The 16,025-nt window shown below is 46.4% G+C and overlaps 1 protein-coding gene across 2 annotated transcripts in view; it reads right to left on the reverse strand.

Annotated features, from left to right (window-relative positions):
- Positions 1-1,445: 1,445 nt before the first annotated feature.
- Positions 1,446-16,025, reverse strand: part of CALN1 (calneuron 1) — a 126,014-nt gene continuing 111,434 nt past the window's right edge. For both annotated transcript variants that reach the window (XM_052688499.1, XM_052688500.1), the window contains 2 exons: positions 10,078-10,231; positions 1,446-4,845 (listed from right to left, as the gene is read on the reverse strand). In XM_052688499.1, coding sequence (XP_052544459.1) covers positions 4,718-4,845; positions 10,078-10,231 — 282 coding nt within the window. In that variant the 3' untranslated portion in view covers positions 1,446-4,717. The remainder of the gene's footprint in view (positions 4,846-10,077; positions 10,232-16,025) is intronic.

Here is a 16,025-nt window from a genome sequence, read left to right on the forward strand (position 1 = left end):
GATCTAAGTCTGACTCGGGACTGTGAACCTCTTGCTTTTGTGTGATGACAGCCCTTGGCAGAGCTATTTGCTTGTGCACGTGTGTGCTACGTGCAGGATAAGAGAGTCTTTCATGGAAAAAGTTTCTGTGTACCGGGCACCTCACAAAGCATTGTGTCATCCCAAGCAAAGCCAGCACTAAACCTTGGATGGCCTTGGACAGTCCTCTGAGTGTCCCAGGAGATGTTTTGGTCTTTTGCAGCAGGTAGAAAGATAAGTGTTCTTTCCATAGAATAAAGTGCTTGCCAGTAGGTACTTTGCTCATCCAAATCTGTCAAAAAGACTTCATCCATCTCAAGTAGCACCATTAGGAATGCTTTTTATCTGTTCTTGATTCACTTCCCCACTATTCTATGTCTTACGGGGGAAGGACCAAAAAACCTCCTCATTTACTTGGTCTCAGCTTAAAACAGCACATACGTACATATCTATTCTATCACAGAGCTGATGGAAATCTCTGTTGTGAAGCTACTAGCATCCAGCCCTACTGGTTAACCATATCCAAAGTGAGCTCCCAACAAACACCAAACATCGTGTATGAAACCTCTGGGCACACGATGCCCTAACATTCAGCTCTAACTTCCCTGGGTGCAGGTCTCCCATCTCCCACCCCTTCTGCTCCTTGGCCTGAGGAGTTTGTGAGCCCATCAGCATGGGGTGCCCAAAACAGTCACAGGCACATTTGTGAAGTGGGAAAAATAATGATTTTTTCCTCATTAACTTCTCCAGAAGCAGATGCCTCGTGTCGCCTTCAAAGCCACAAATGGCTAACAGCAAAGAAGCGCTGTGCTGGGCAGAAGCAATAAGCCACGTTCCACCCAATGGGGATTGGTCCCTTCATGGAGGACCTGCCCAACAAGCACAGGACAGCTTGTGTTGAGCAATGCTTGCACTGCCTTAATTTCATTTGCTCCCAAGCCAAACCAAATCAAAGCCTCTCTCAAGCTAGAACAATCACAGCCACTTCAAATCATTCCCTGCATGCCAATCTGTTTAATTACACACCTTTTATTCATTTTTATTTTTTTACGGCTAAGCCAATGGAGTTGCCTTTGGGGTGCTCAGAGTTTGTTGATAATTTGCTCATCTTTGAGCTGAAAGGCTGTCCTGGGCTGTTGGGAGTCGTTTGTCCAGCCTTGGCTTGGCTGGGAGTGCATCTGCAATTGCTGCGTGTTGCTCCGACTTTGTGGCACACATGTCACGAACAGTGAGGGTTGCCATAGCAATATCCTTTTCATACAGAATTGCAGTGCTGAAAAGACACTTAAATTCTCATGTAACTGGCAAGAGCATAAGTTTAGTGCTTTTTCTGACAGCTCTACCTAGCGCTGCTGCAGTCTGGGTATTTTTTAAAGTATGTTAATTAGCACTTAAATAGGTTTTTTTTTTCTTTCTTCTTCTTCTTCTTCTTCTTCTTTTTTTTTTTTTTAAAGTAGGGGATGTGGGTTTTTTATTTTTATTTCTTTATTCTTTTACTTTCTTCCTCCTAAACCTTTGCCATCAGGTTCCAATCAAAATTTTATCGCTCTATTTTTACCTACTGTCTGTAAAAGCAATAAAAAGTCCTTTTTTCCCCCCCGCTTATGAAGGAGGAAAAAGAAAAAAAAAAAGATAAATGGATGTTATATAAATGGAACCAGGGAGATAAGTAGGAGACAAAGGTTCAGTGCTGCTGGCTAGAAAGGATGGGAAAGCGTCACTGGAAGTTGCTTGGGAGAGGAAGGGTTGAAATGGTGTGGCCTGATCCATCCTACATTGCCACTAGCTACTTGATGAGCCCAACTAATGAAAGAAGGAATAGCTTCAGGATGCTTTAGATGAAGAAAGGCTGGTCTAGGAAGGAAAAGGAGACCTCTGCAAAGACATGGCACTCATTCATAGTGGATACATTGGGTTCCCCACAGAAAAAAAGTAAAACTAAAAATCCCCAAATCCCGTACCCAGTAAAATCAGTGGGGAGTTTTGCAATGAACTCTACTGACCCCAGGCTATGGCTTTTACCAATATATTAATTATAGGTTTGGTTTTACAAATGGATGTTCAAGGTGAAGAACTGTGCTGAACAATGACTGTATTTACAAAAGTTTTCATGAAACATGCGTGTAGAAATTACAGAGCCTTCCAGAAATCTTGAAGGAATGGAAAAGATTATCTTGTCTGTAAGGTAGCTGTTATAATTGGAGTCTGCCTGGTGTTAGCTGTCGGATGAGTGAGAAGAATGTGGAGAAATGCCTGCTCTACGTGTTTTCTTTGGAGCTGCTGAGTTGAGAGGGGCTGGTGGGTTGGTGCCCACCTCAGCTCCAGCTCCATCTGCTCTGCTTCCCACGTTCACTCCAGCACTGTCCCAGAGGAAAACAAACAAACAAAAAATAAACACCAAAAAAGAAAAAGAAAAAAAAAAAGGTAGTAAGTACCACTCAGTGGCAATGTTTGGGCTTCTTTTTTGCTGTTCCCACCTTTAATACGCCCCTGAGACCTGAAAACATGGATGACAGTCCCCTCAAAAGGACCTCCAAGATCCTTTTTTGCAACGTCCAACATAGCAAGCTTTGGGAGCAACCCTGAGTTCCCCATCAGTGTGAATCCTGCGCTCAGAGCTTGCCTATCATTTTCTGCTGTTGGTTTGAAGTCTGGTCCTGCCCTACAGCAAACACAAATCCCTCCATCTTCTGTGAGATGTAACGATTTCTGCACAGTATTTTGTAGCTGACCTCTATTAGTCACAGCAGAACAGAAATACAGAAATGTGTGTTTGTGAAAGGCAGAAAAACGACTCAGCTGCCTTGGAAATGACAGCTGTCATCTTTGGAGATGGAGGGGGGCACCAAGAAAACAGCAGCGTTGTGAAGGTGATAAATAGCAACACGCGCCTAAAGGCAAAATCCTAAACAGATACATGAGATCTAAGGGGAAGTGGGAGACAGAAAAATGGGAAGTACATTTTCACATCAGGTTACTGGAAAAATACAGGTTAAATGAACTAGTAACCAAGAACAAAGAGCAGAAATGAGTCTTTGGGATGGATCCAGGCTTGAGACAATGGCCACCATGTAGGACAAGTGAAGCTCACGGTCCACATTCCCTTTGGGAGCCATCCTGCACCTTCTCAAGACACAGGAAACAGTCCTCTACATTCACAGGAGTGAGATCTCGCTGTTCCATCATGTTTCTGGAGCTCATCCAGCTGGCAGCAGAAACCACCGCCGCTCCAACCCCGCACCAATGCTCCCCGTGCACCAAATGCAGCCATCACCCATCAGGGCGAGGGAACCAGATCCCTCCTGGAGTAATACACAGGTGTACAGTTCATCTGAAGGTAAATGCAAAGATTTGTGTAGGGTTTAAAAGCAGAAATGCTTTCAGATGTAATCCTGGCTCCATGGGACACGTTGTGCCTCTGGTCTGCATCATTCCATCCTCTCCTTGCTGCTCATTAAAATCTCTTCCAGGAAAAATAACTAACACTTGTGGGATCTGAAAGTCTGACACACTACGGAACATATGGCGGTATGCTCGAGTTTGATTCCTTCTTTTCTTGCAGCAGCCTGATTTTCTGATCACCTTCTTTCAGCCTGTCCGTGGGATATGCAGTGGTGATGACGGTGGGACTGTGAGGGATGGAGTGACTTGCTGGTCAAATCACCTCACCATAGAGGTGAAAATGTAACCTCTTCCATGAGTAGGTGTTGGATGCAGAGGTTTCACTGCGATTGCAACAATGAATTAAGTAAAAATTGGGCAGTCGAAGAGCAGGGAGAAAAGCTCAGAGCTTTCTCAGTGGTTTTTGTCTCAATAAGGTTATTGAAGACTGTTACAGCAGAAGGGCAAAACTACTGGAAAGAAAACGTTGAATATGCAGATGGCACCAAACAGAGGGATTTTCAACTGGCGCTGGTGGTTGCAGAGCTGGCTGGAAGACTGCACGAATCTCAGGAATGCCCATGTGGGGAAGTGGGTGGTGGTTCTTAAGCCCTGATTCTCGGTGGGAAAAAATGGCAAACAGACTCCTGCTACCCCACAGTCTTGTGTCAAAGGCGACGTTTGTGAAGCAAAAATAGAAATTCTGTATGATGCTGGCGAATTCTCCTCTTCTTTACTCCGAAAATACTGTACAAGGATGCTCTAGCTCCCCTCTAATGCCGTAAACTCAAAGGCATGGTCATAAGGGAAAAACAACGTGAAGCCAAAGTACGTGAAACAAAACGAACAGGACTTGCTTGTGGCAATGCTACGACCAACTTCCTGGGAAGGTGGGCCTGCCGGGGAGCTATGCGGCACAGTCAGTCGGCCCCTAGGTTAAAAGACAGCCCCGCTGCAGCGAGTCACAGGGCTGTGCCTCCTTACAACTGCAAAGCAGACTGCTGCATGAAAGCGTCTTCCAAGTTACCGTTGCTGTTCTGAAGCAATAATTCGGGACTTCCGTATGTTTATTTTTTTATTTTTATTGCATTAGGAAACAAAAAACCTTTAAAGCGTTAAGACAGCCCTTTTATGTCCCTGCCAAAAGGATGTGGTTGATTCACAAGACACGTTACGCTGCTGGCCCCAGGCTCCTTGTCGAATGGTGCGTTATCTGCCCGCCTCTGTCTCTTTGCCGTGTGAGAGTCGGTTCGGGGGAAGCTCACCCGGTGGCATGCGCATGCATGGTCAGTTTGGGTCACAGTGTCATGGTGAGAGGCTACTCCATGCCGCTCCGCAGGATCTGGTTGGCCGCAATCAGCATCACGCTTATAATAAAGGCCATGGCAAATGCGCAGATAAGGCTCTTCCGGACGCAGGTCTGTCTGTTCTGCTTCTGGGCGTGCACTGCAGAAAGACAAGGGAAGGTTGAGCTACTTGGACAAAGAAACATCTCTGCCACGAGCAGCTGAGCTCAGAAATTCTTCTTAACTCTACGTGCACACAGCCCTGCCCACACCTTGAACCTACCCTGGGAAGGGAACACACCCTATGCTGGCCAAGTCCTACCTCTCTTTGAAGACCAGCGGAGACCATTAGAGGGTGAGTACTTTGGGGACAACTCCAAACAGTGAACCTTACCTCTGGTCTGGGCAGCCTGGTCTGGTGGTTGGTGACCCTGCACATAGCAGAGGGGTTGAAACTTTGATGATCTTTGAGGTCCTTTTCAACCCAGGCCATTCTATGATTCTATGATTCTACTTCCAAGATGAACTTCTAAGATGAACTACTTCCAAAGCAGTTTTCCTACCAGACCACCTCTCATACTGCAGGAAGCCCCTTCTCACACACATTGGCTTTAAAACCCTTTAGATGCTTGAAAATTTAAGTGTTTCAGTTTGATCTGAATAGCTCCTTCTAAGCTCCTTGAAGTTCTCTATGCGTTCATTTTATCATTTTATCAGAAATACTGGTCCTTGCAAATTCCCTTAGGTTTTTCCGCTTATAGGTCAACTGGGAGTGAGTAGAGATTCAAGATGTGCTCCCAACAACTCTCAAAAAACCCACTGTGATCACTCCCATGAATATACATAGCACATTGGTCTATTTTTTTTTAACTGTTTTTAGGTTTTCAGTGCCTAAGCAAAATCAGACTTATTAAGAACCCTTTGAAACAAATGCCTGCAGAACAGTTGTCAAAGGAGGTGAGGGTAATTTGCAGCAGTTAAAATGCAGTCAGAGCTAGGATTTTTAGCATTTGACATATTTTATTAAATTATGTTTTTAAGATCAGCAGAAGGATACACTTCGTGATCTGTGAAAACAGAAAACTTGTTATCCCTTCTCTTCCTTTACGTGCATGGCATGATCAATCCCCTGTCAGAATACCAGAGCAATACTGGGGCACCACAAAAATCAGCGTCTGAAAAGGCTCTGGAGTTTCTGAAAGGTGAATTCAGAAAGGCAGAGAATCCTCATGCAGGTGATGCCCTCCCTGCCAGTATGGGCAGTGCTGGGACCTGCTATACCCTGCTCATCACCTCTCCTAAATTACAGCTTTCTGCTTGCACAGCTCTACCCCCTCACTCCTCTGTTTGCTCTTATATTACACACAGGATCAACATGGTAGCACTGTGCACGATGCCCCAGCGCTCTGAGCATCCTGTTGAATAACAGCCTTGGTTATTCCTTTCTAATTTTTGTTATTTCTGCACTTTGAAAAACTCTCCCAGCCAGGCAGAACGGTGACATAAGCCACTGTGATCAGTGCTGCTGCTCAGCGCTGGGCTCTGTTGCCTATTACCATGGATAGGAGAGCAGCTGAAGACTGGCCAAGACTTTCTCTGGTGGCATCTTTCCTCCCAAAGGAAAGAAGTAAAGCATATCCAGTGATTCTTGCAGGAATGTTTCTGAAGCAAACCATTTTTTCAGTCTTCTGACAAGTAAAAATAGTGATTTAAGGCAGCAGGATCCAGGTAAGTAATCGGTACTGTTCTTCACCAACTAAGAAGCTGAAGTTGCTGACTTTCTTCATTGCAAACACAGTCATGTGCAGCTCTGGGATCAGTCTGTGAATCATCTTCTTAAATATGAAAACCTTTTTGCCCTCCCTGCAACTTATGACTTTTTCCCTCAATTACCTCATTTCTCCAAATTCACCTCCATTTTGAACACGGCATCTGTTCTTTTTCCTACTGGCTTCCAGAGAGGGCATTGTCACAGGCCTGGAGACTTGATCTGCGTTGCATTTTCACAGAATCATAGAATCATTAAGGTTGGAAAAGACCTCTAAGATCATCTGGTTCAATCATCCATCTAACACCAATACTGCCCACTGACCCACATCCCCTGGTGCCACATCTCCGTGCTTCTGGAACACCTCCAGGGCAGTGACTCCACCACATCCCTGGGCAGCCTGTGTCAGTGCCTGGCCACTCTTTCAGAGAACTTTTTCCTAACGTCCATCCACTTGCCAATAGCAGTTTTTACTGCCCATGGGATGTGCAGAAGCTTGGAATTCAGCTGGTTCCTTGAACATGGTCAGAGCCAGAGCCTCCTCCTGAGATGTACAAGCCTGTTCCTAGCAGGGAAAGCAACTCCTAGCAATTCCCAACATAAAGGAAATCTAAAGAAGCACACTGAGGCTCATCCTTCATCTTCCCAACGTGCTGGCTGGCAAGACTTTGTCAAGGGGTGGCAGATACACACTGCCATGGCTGCAATTCCTCCAGAAGATACAGGCTCAACACGTCCAGCCTGTTTTGGAGCACATTGGATCATTGGGTCTGACTGCCAGACTGGTCACAATGCCCACAGTGGTCTTGGGATGCTCAAGGGAGAGCACTGAGAGCCTGCAGAAAAAGGCACTCAGGCCATATCACTGTAACCATCCAGCACCCATTTACCTTTAGCTCAATGTCATGAGCATTTTGATAAAGAGAACTGCCAGACAGACAATTTTTGTGCTACAAATTTTTGTTAGTGCAATGTCACTCCAAACAGTTGTCCTTTCCTTGTATCTCTTCCCATTAAAGCATGCAGTCTTCTTGGCTCTCAGCCTTGCTCTCTTGCCCTAAGCATTAACATAAATAGTGAGTAAAGCAGAAAATATAACTGCACCTCCCTTCTGGTTGTGTTCTTCATTGTCAGGGCTGGTATGAGTTGCTGGTACTGGGGAGCTGGGCATTTTCACTGCCTTGCTCTTCATCAAGTAGAAGGCTAACAAAACTCCCTGGAAACGTGTAAGAGGACAAGTTGTAATGTGAGCCTAGAGCTGACATCTTGCAAATGACTCTCATGTTCAGAGCAAGCTGAACAAAATCCTGGACTTGTCTCTGACCATAATATGAGTTTTATACTTCATTTACAGTGTGTGTGGCTGCATGTGAGTATGAGAGAGAGAAGTAGTGCACATTATCTGTGTTGATCTACAATGAATATTATAAATCTTTTTTTTGAAGGCCTTATTATGACAAGAAGCCAAAATGGTCAGGTTAGAAGAAAGAGAGAAATGTGCATTTCTGCTGATGGCAAAAGTACCTGTGCAGTGCTGCTTGGCACTTGACTGGCTTCAGTGCTTTCAGATTGGTGGGGCTCTTCAGATATTTCCATGCTCTATCCATTTATCAGCTAGGCAGAGCTGGCTGATCTCAGGTGTGCAGAATGGAGAAGGGTCTCAGGGCTCTGTTTTGGTGGCAACAACACACCCAGTGTTGATGGTGGGTGCAGAGCTCCTGTTGCAGCAAGGAACTGAAGGTACCTGTCCTCCCCAACCTCAGTGAAAATCACCAGGGCTCATCTTGGCTTCATTCTTACCCATACTTAAAGCCACTTTAATGGGGTGGATGAAATGTACATAAATATAGATGTAAATCTCTAGTTAAGTCTCTTTAGGCTACCTTTATAGTTAAAAGAAGCAGTTGCTTTTTACAGTGCTGCTCACCTCATTCCAATGCAGTGCTTCAAATAAATTAGAGGGGTTGTACTCAAAAGCATCTCCTTCACTCTGCTAATTAACAAATGGGCAAAGAGCAACTAACCTACATGGAGACACTTAAAGCCAGGCTGAGATGCTGTCCAACATGCTTCACAACAGCTCTCCCTTAGTGCCAGCAGAGGCCTTGTCATTCTGAGCCCTGCAGGGAACTCAGTGTGTGGGAAATGGGAATGCTTTGGTCTCCTTCAGCACAAGGAGATCCTTCAGGTAATGGCACGTCCACAGCCAAGGGCTGCAGGACATCTCTTGCTCTCAGCCTGCCTTCCCTAGGAGAAATGCTCCTGTCAGAGCTGCTGCAGACCAGAACCATCCCCTTCCTCTGGGACCTGCAGCACAACTTAGTGTCTTGGTTGACAGTGCTGAGCTGATCTTTAATTCTCTGGTGGGTTTGTGCACTCGTGTGCATTTCCAACAACATCTAAAAAAGGGTCTGTTTTGCTTCTAGGTTCTGCCTAGCACCAGCCATGCCAACATCCCACGAGAAAAGCTGTTCTCGCTGTACTTTTGGAAGCTGGGACTTCCAAAATGAGAAGCTGAGCACTGAAGTTTTCAGACCCATGGTTTTGTGTCTGGGGTGGTTCTCCCCAGTGCTGATGCAACAGTGACAGCTGGGGTACAGCTCCATCCATCCATGGATAGAAGCATCCCTTCTTCCCTGCTGCTTGCTTGGCTTGGTTTGAAGACTGTTGCTGCTTGCCTCCCTCCTGCAGGCTTCTTAATATTCATCCATAATCTTCTGCATTTTTTTCTGCAGTATTTAGCAGCGGATGAGTGTGCTGGATGCAGTGTTTGAATCCCATTAATTAGCCAGGCTAAGTTTTGCACTTTGCTTTATTGTAAGATGCTCCAGCACCTCTGCCTGATGCCCGTTCAGAGGCACCAGGTGTGGGAAAGCAGCAGGTGATGCACTCAAGCCCTGAGTTCCTCCATAGGTATCTCCCTGGATGATCTGTCTATGTGGTTGTTCCAGCCAGCAACGCTTCGAAGCACCATGAGTTCCTCTGGCAAAGAAAATCCTTCTCCTACGGAGTCTTAAAGTGGTTTCCTTAAGTAAATTTTCCATCTTATTAAACGTTCTTAGCAGTGGTAAGTGGTTCGGGCTGCATCCCATCTCCAATACTGATCACTTACACAGCGGTCTTGGGGCACTGCTGAGTGGGTGCTGCACCGAGCAACAGCTGCAAAGCAAAACGTTTCCTTTCCCATATCTCAGCCTGGAGCTCATCCAGTGGTGCTGCTCCACTGCTGACCAGCAGCTCACAGATTTGCCAGGAATCAATAGATTTCTGCACTGCGAATAAATACAGGCTTAAGCTTTGTAGGTGAAATTGTCTGCTATGTTCTTACACTGGGCAATAAAAGACAAAGTTGGCTATGTTTGACACAAATACTCCTTTTCATTTCCTGTAAGGCACTAGAGCTGAGCCATGGGTCTCACTTTCCTGATTGCTCCAAAGTGAAGCTCAGCCCAACTGCCGCCTTGTAGCCATGCAAGCCATCTAATGACAAAGCTGAGCTGAACACAGTCCAAGGAACTACAGGGAAACAAAAGGTTTTGCTCCACGCTAACTCTGTGGCACATCCAGCATCAGCCTGAGTTTTACAAAGGAAACGGGAAGAGAACTGTACAGAAACATCCTCACCTTCAAACTCTGTTTGGCAATTGCCGGAGTTTTCATTTAAACTCTCCTCCTCGTTGATAATGATGTTCTCGATGTCCTTCATCGTTAGGTGGTCCCGGAAGGCATGGTACAGGATGTGCTTCAGCTCTTCTAGCGTTATCCTCTGCATGTCGAACTGCAGGGAGAGGACTGTGTTAGGCAGGGCTGCTGGGATGAAAGCAGGTACGTGGGCACAGCCCTGTTCCTCACCCGTGGGTTTTTTTCCAATCTCATTTCAACACCTCAATATAGCTTTGCAAATTTTGCTCTTTGGGGTTCACTGGGCACAAGTAGTGTGAGTATTTCAAATGGACGTTGTTAGAGCTCTTGCCTGCTTACTTATTGCTGGTAGAGCTGTAGAGACAGAGCAGTCCACCCTCAGCCCTGGCCATCCCAGCAGACTAAATCCCTTAGAAATTCCCATCACTCTTATCATAGCATCATGGTATCATAAAGTTTGAAAAGACCTCTACGATCACCAAGTTCAACCCCAACCCCATCCCACCATGCCCATAACCACGTCTCTCAGTGCCACACCTCCACATTTCCTGAACACCTCCAGGGACGGTGACCCCATCACTCCCTGAGCAGCTGTGCCACTGCAGCACCATTCTTTTGGAGAAGAAATGGGGAGAAAAAATGTTTCCTAATACCCACGCTGAACCTCCCCTGGTGCAATTAAAGCTCATCACTTCTTGTCCTACCACTGTTTCCTACGAGCAGAGTTCGACCCCCACCTCATTCCCTGCCATGAGCCATGATTTTCTCTCTGCCTTGGTGTTCCTCACAACTCAACAGCACAAGCAGAGAACATTTCTCTCATAGAAATGTTGTTCCTGTGCACACCAAATAAAAGCTTAAGAGCCAGATTTTTCCTGCAGAGTATGTAAAACACTTTGCAGCAGAGGATCTTTGCACACATGTAAGGTCCACAGTAGTGATATCTGCTAATGGCACACAAGAGAGGGCATGCTCACTAGCTTAACTCTCCACTGGAGGAAAGGCGATGCAAACCTGTGCCCAATTCTGCAATTGAGAGCATGGCAACAGAGTGTGATCAGATTGCACAGCAGGCACGGTACATCATCAGTCCCCTCTCCTTTCCTCCTGGGCTTTAAGGACAGGACAAATCTTATCAGCTCTGTGCTGCTCAGTGCATTATCTAAGGTCATCTTCCTTGACCACTGCTGCCCACCCCACTGCACAGAAGTAAAATCATTAGTCCTCAAAGTGAGAGAAATACGTGCACTGGGATTAAACCCAAACCCTGACATGTTTATGTATTTCTGTGTGTTCACAAGCAGAGTTGCATGCATGCATATGTATTTACCCATTTAGCAGCACTGATTCCTACCGTTCTATTTGTTTATTTCATGCACTGATTTAAAACCTGGAGCAGAAAGTCTGCGGAAAAGTGGAGAGTTGGGGCACGGCGGGCAAAGTTCCCATTTTTTGCCTCAGCTGAGTTCACTGTAACCCTGGTTTGGTGGGTTTTGGTTGTTCTGCTGCTCTCCTTGTTCCTCAGGGACTCAACATTCAGCTATAAATAGTGAGCACACTGCAATCACCAGCAGCCCCTTGCTGCACTTCACAGCTGAATTGCAAATCCCCCCATATTCACTCACAGATTTCCAGCTTGCTTTGCTGCGCACGAGGAAATCTCATCCCTCATACCTCACTTTCTTTAATGACAAAAGAGCAGGTAAAATGTACAGCCTCATACTTCTCAACTGTGATTAGGGAAAGCATCTCTCCTGGCAAGTAATGGTGTGGAAATTGGGGTCGGTGAGTGCAGTTGTCTGACAGCAATGTCAGGAGCTGTCATTAACAAAGGTTTGCAGAGTGCCATGGGGCTGCCTGGGGTTTGCAGCCCTCCCAGTTGGTTGCTGCAATGCTGATTACACAGCAGTGCTGTGGATGTGTACCTGTGGGGAAAGCAATGCTTTCTCATGTACCATCCAGTCTTTTTCTCCTGCAAGGTTTTTCTCTTGTGGGAACTCAAGCCTGAACTTGAGCCTTGGTGTATTCCCGAGTCCACCACATGCTAAAAGCCATAATTTGCCCTAGCTGTCCCTTCCTATCAGCAGGAGCAGCCTATCTGCAGCACTGGGGTTATCCTGTCCTGTCTCTACAGAGTGTAATCACAGAATTATAGAATGTCTGGGTTGAAAAGAATCTCAAAGCCTATCCAGTTCCAGCCCCTGCTGTGCGCTGGGTGCCCCCACCAGCTCAGGCTGCCCAGGGTCCATCCATAGACTGGGGCACCTCCAGGGATGGGGCTGTTCAACCCATGCTGGACTTTTCTGTAGTCAATACAAACTTCTTGCTGTAGTTTATGGATTTATTTCTATCCCTCTCTGGAGAATTGTCTTTCTAGAAGTTGTCACCAATCTGGATGGATGCTCGCATGGGAGAGCTCAAGGCCCAGAGCAGCATCTCTGTGAGCTCATGTTTCTTTGTGTCCTTGTTAGAGGACTTCTGCAGGTATGTGTGAGCCTTCTTTAGACTTGCTGGAAGTGCTCTAAGACTTCTTATGGGCAGTGCAGTTGAGCACAAGGGATCTCCTGTATGTGGTGCATCTTGGCCACATGGAGAGCAAAACAGATAGACCATCCCCGGTGTAGAGATATGCCACTTCTTTTCTTTTCCCCCTAGGGGGTTTTTCAGGTCTCCCTTTACGGCAGTATCACTTCCAACATGATGTTACAGCTTACTGTGGTGCTTATCTGTTGCCTTGCTTCAGGCTACCTAGATTACAAACACAATCATGGGCATCTGCTTATCTTAACAATGTGGAAACATTAATGACTTGTGGGGTTTGAGGCCCTCCTGTACCAGTTAATCTGTCTAGTGGGAAATAATCCTCCTCTTGGAAGATACACAACTGTTGCTGTGTCTCCAGTTCTTACTTTTAAGCTTGATGCTGATAGAGGGAGAAATTATTAATTGTTCCATTGCCACCTTGTCTTCTAGAAAGAGGAAATGTATTAGGAAAAACTTCTTCTCCAAAAGATCAGTGATGCAGTGGCACAGCTGCCCAGGAGGGTGGTGGGGTCACCACCCCTGAAGGCATTCCAGAACCATGGAGATGTGGCACTGAGGGACTTGGGTAGTGGGCATGGTGAGGGTGGGCTGGCGTTGGACTTGGGGATCTTAGAGGTCTTTTCTAACCTTAATGATTCTATGATCCCAGATGGGGGTCACTGACAGCAACACTTATTGGCTCCTGCCCTGAGTGCCTGACCTGCTGACACAAGTATTTCCTTGCTCCTGCTTTGCTCTGTGCTCCAGAACTTGCATGCAGGAGGTGTATCCTCCATTAGATACCTATCAGCACGGGAGTTCGTTCAGACTGGGCATGAGCTCAATGCAGCCAGAGACATCACTGTGCATCGGGTTTGGACTCCCAAGTAATTTCTTCTATTATCCTTGCTCTCCAATCTGGCAGTTTCCCTGATTCACTTTTCAATTACTCTGGCTTTTTATTGTTATAATGACAGTAACCAGGGAGCAACTCGTAACTTTTATTGGCTCTGCTGAGAAGAACTGTGACTGCTGCAAGCTTAAAACTTTCTATAGGATTTATAATTAGGAGAAATCAATGATGTTTCTTCTAAGTTGGTGCTCTTGGAATACACTGGAAGCAATGATATAGAAACAAACTGTTCCTAACAACACTCAATGAGCCAAGTGATGCAGTGAGAACCCTGAACGCTACACTGGTTTGTATGTTTGGCACCAGGAGTTGCCCACTGCAGTTTCTGGTAGACTTAAGTCTCTGTAACCATCAGAAATACCTCTGATATTATTGGTTCAGAATGCACAGAGCATGTGAGTGCTTGCAGCACACTGTGCAGATGTTCCTTCAGCCAGACAGGCTTTGTGCTTATAAACCATTGCTCTGGCGGTTTCCTCTTGGACCAACAACTCCTGCTACAAGTTTCCCACAATATATTTTATCTATTTTTCTAACAAAGAGAATGTGCTTCTTAAGGATGAACACTGTGCACCCAAATGTTGCAGTGTCTCTCGTGATCCCCCAGGACAGAGGATAGAGCCATTTCCAAACTTGCAACACGCATCTCGTGTTAGAGCAGAAATGTCATTTTCTGTGTCTCCTCAAATCACTGCTATCTTAGGAACAACCCTAATTTCCTCTACCCACCCTGCTGCTGGCCCACACACCCACAGAAGGAGGGGTGGGAGTCCTGCAGCAGCAGCAGCAATGAAAGCACAGGATGTATTTTGATTGATGAATCTGTGATTCCATGATTCTGTGATTTTGCTCTTCTCCACACACACATCCAGTTGAGGGTGGCTGATTCTATACCATAAGCTGAAGGATCCTCCTGGCTCCTCCTTCTTGCCCTTCTCGAAGGCTATAGTGATGTTGACTATTGTCCAAGACCTTTCAAAGATGATAGAGCAGTTTGGCAATCAATTCCCTGCCCCTGCTTGAGCTGTCACTCTAGCAGCAGGATAAGCCCCAGGCCACCTTGCCCTGCATCCATTCCAACACCTGGGGGCTTTCAACAGATCCTCCAGCCCTACCTTGGGGTTAGGGTCACTATCACCTTGGGTACCACTTGCTTTCAGGAATAACCAGCTTCCCTGATGCTGCACCTGAGCATCTCGCTGACTGGGGAGAGGGAATGGCTAACAAGCTCATTTCCATAGTAACAGCCTCATTACTGCAATGGCTACTGCTAATGGGAGATTACTCCATTCTTCCCAGCAGCTTTGTCAGCAGGGAATTGCACATATATTGACAAATTAAAATCAGATTTAAGAGCATATTCACAGCACCCTTAACCCCAAGCTCCTGGCTTAAGTTTCTGCCTCAAAATCATGCAGCATTCCAATCCAATCTGGTCTGTGAATACCTCCTGTGTGTCCCCCCCAGTAACCCTCTGAGCTGTGCAGGGACACAGAGGAGTGTGGCTGGGATGTTTGCAGCTCTGTGAGAGGCACCACGTCCTGCGGGTTACAAGATGTTTGGTGTATGAGCCACAACGTGCTTTTTTTACCAGTTTGGCTGTTGCATGCCCAGGCAGAACAGGACCATGCTAAAGAGCAGTTGTTTCTGTGCAGCCCAGAAGCAAGAAACCACTTGCTGTGAAGAGGCCACAGAGGCTTGCTGCAGGTGAGGTGCCTGGTGTGAAGCACAAGGCTGAACCTCCATCTCCATCCCCATCCCAATCATCTAGCTCCATCTGCATCTCCATTCTCATCCTCATTTCCATTCATCTGCATCTCCATCCCCATCACATTAATCCATCAATCCCCACCATCTCCTTCCCCTTCTCACTGCAACCCCAGCCCCACCACCTCCATCCCTACCCCTATCCTCATCCCCATCACCTCCATCTCCATCTTCATTCATCTGCTTCCCACCCATCTCTATCCCCACCATGCAGGCCATTTTTTTTCATTAAACTCAGCACTGAACTGAGTACTGCTGTTGTTTCCACAATGGAATGGTATTTTCTCTCATGAGAAAATGCCAAGCTGTCAAAACCTTAACTGGTTCCTGGTTGTGCCTCAGCTCCATGTGAGGAGGATGTGGATGGAGGGAATGGTGATGGGGATGGAGATGGGTTCCTCACTCCATCCTGGTGACTGCTGCCTGCTAAGAGTTCAGAGCTGCTGGTACCACCTGGTGCACCAATATACACAGCTCTTACCCCTGATCCACTGGAACAAGGCAACAGACAGCACTGGAAATGCAGAACTCCTGCAGAGCTGCACAGTCCCTGCCTGTATGAAGCCAGGGATTCCTGCACCCTGCCCTGCTCTCAATGGGGAGGTCCACTCATCCCCCTGTTCCAACAGTCAGGGTGCTTCAAACATCATTTTCTAAATACCATTACTTTTACTTATTGCTCCCTCACCCTTAATGCCGGGAGACATTCAGAGAGCATTAAACAAAA

Source organism: Tympanuchus pallidicinctus, unplaced genomic scaffold (assembly GCF_026119805.1).
Source record: "Tympanuchus pallidicinctus isolate F22 unplaced genomic scaffold, pur_lepc_1.0 scaffold24, whole genome shotgun sequence".
Lineage (NCBI taxonomy): Eukaryota > Metazoa > Chordata > Aves > Galliformes > Phasianidae > Tympanuchus > Tympanuchus pallidicinctus.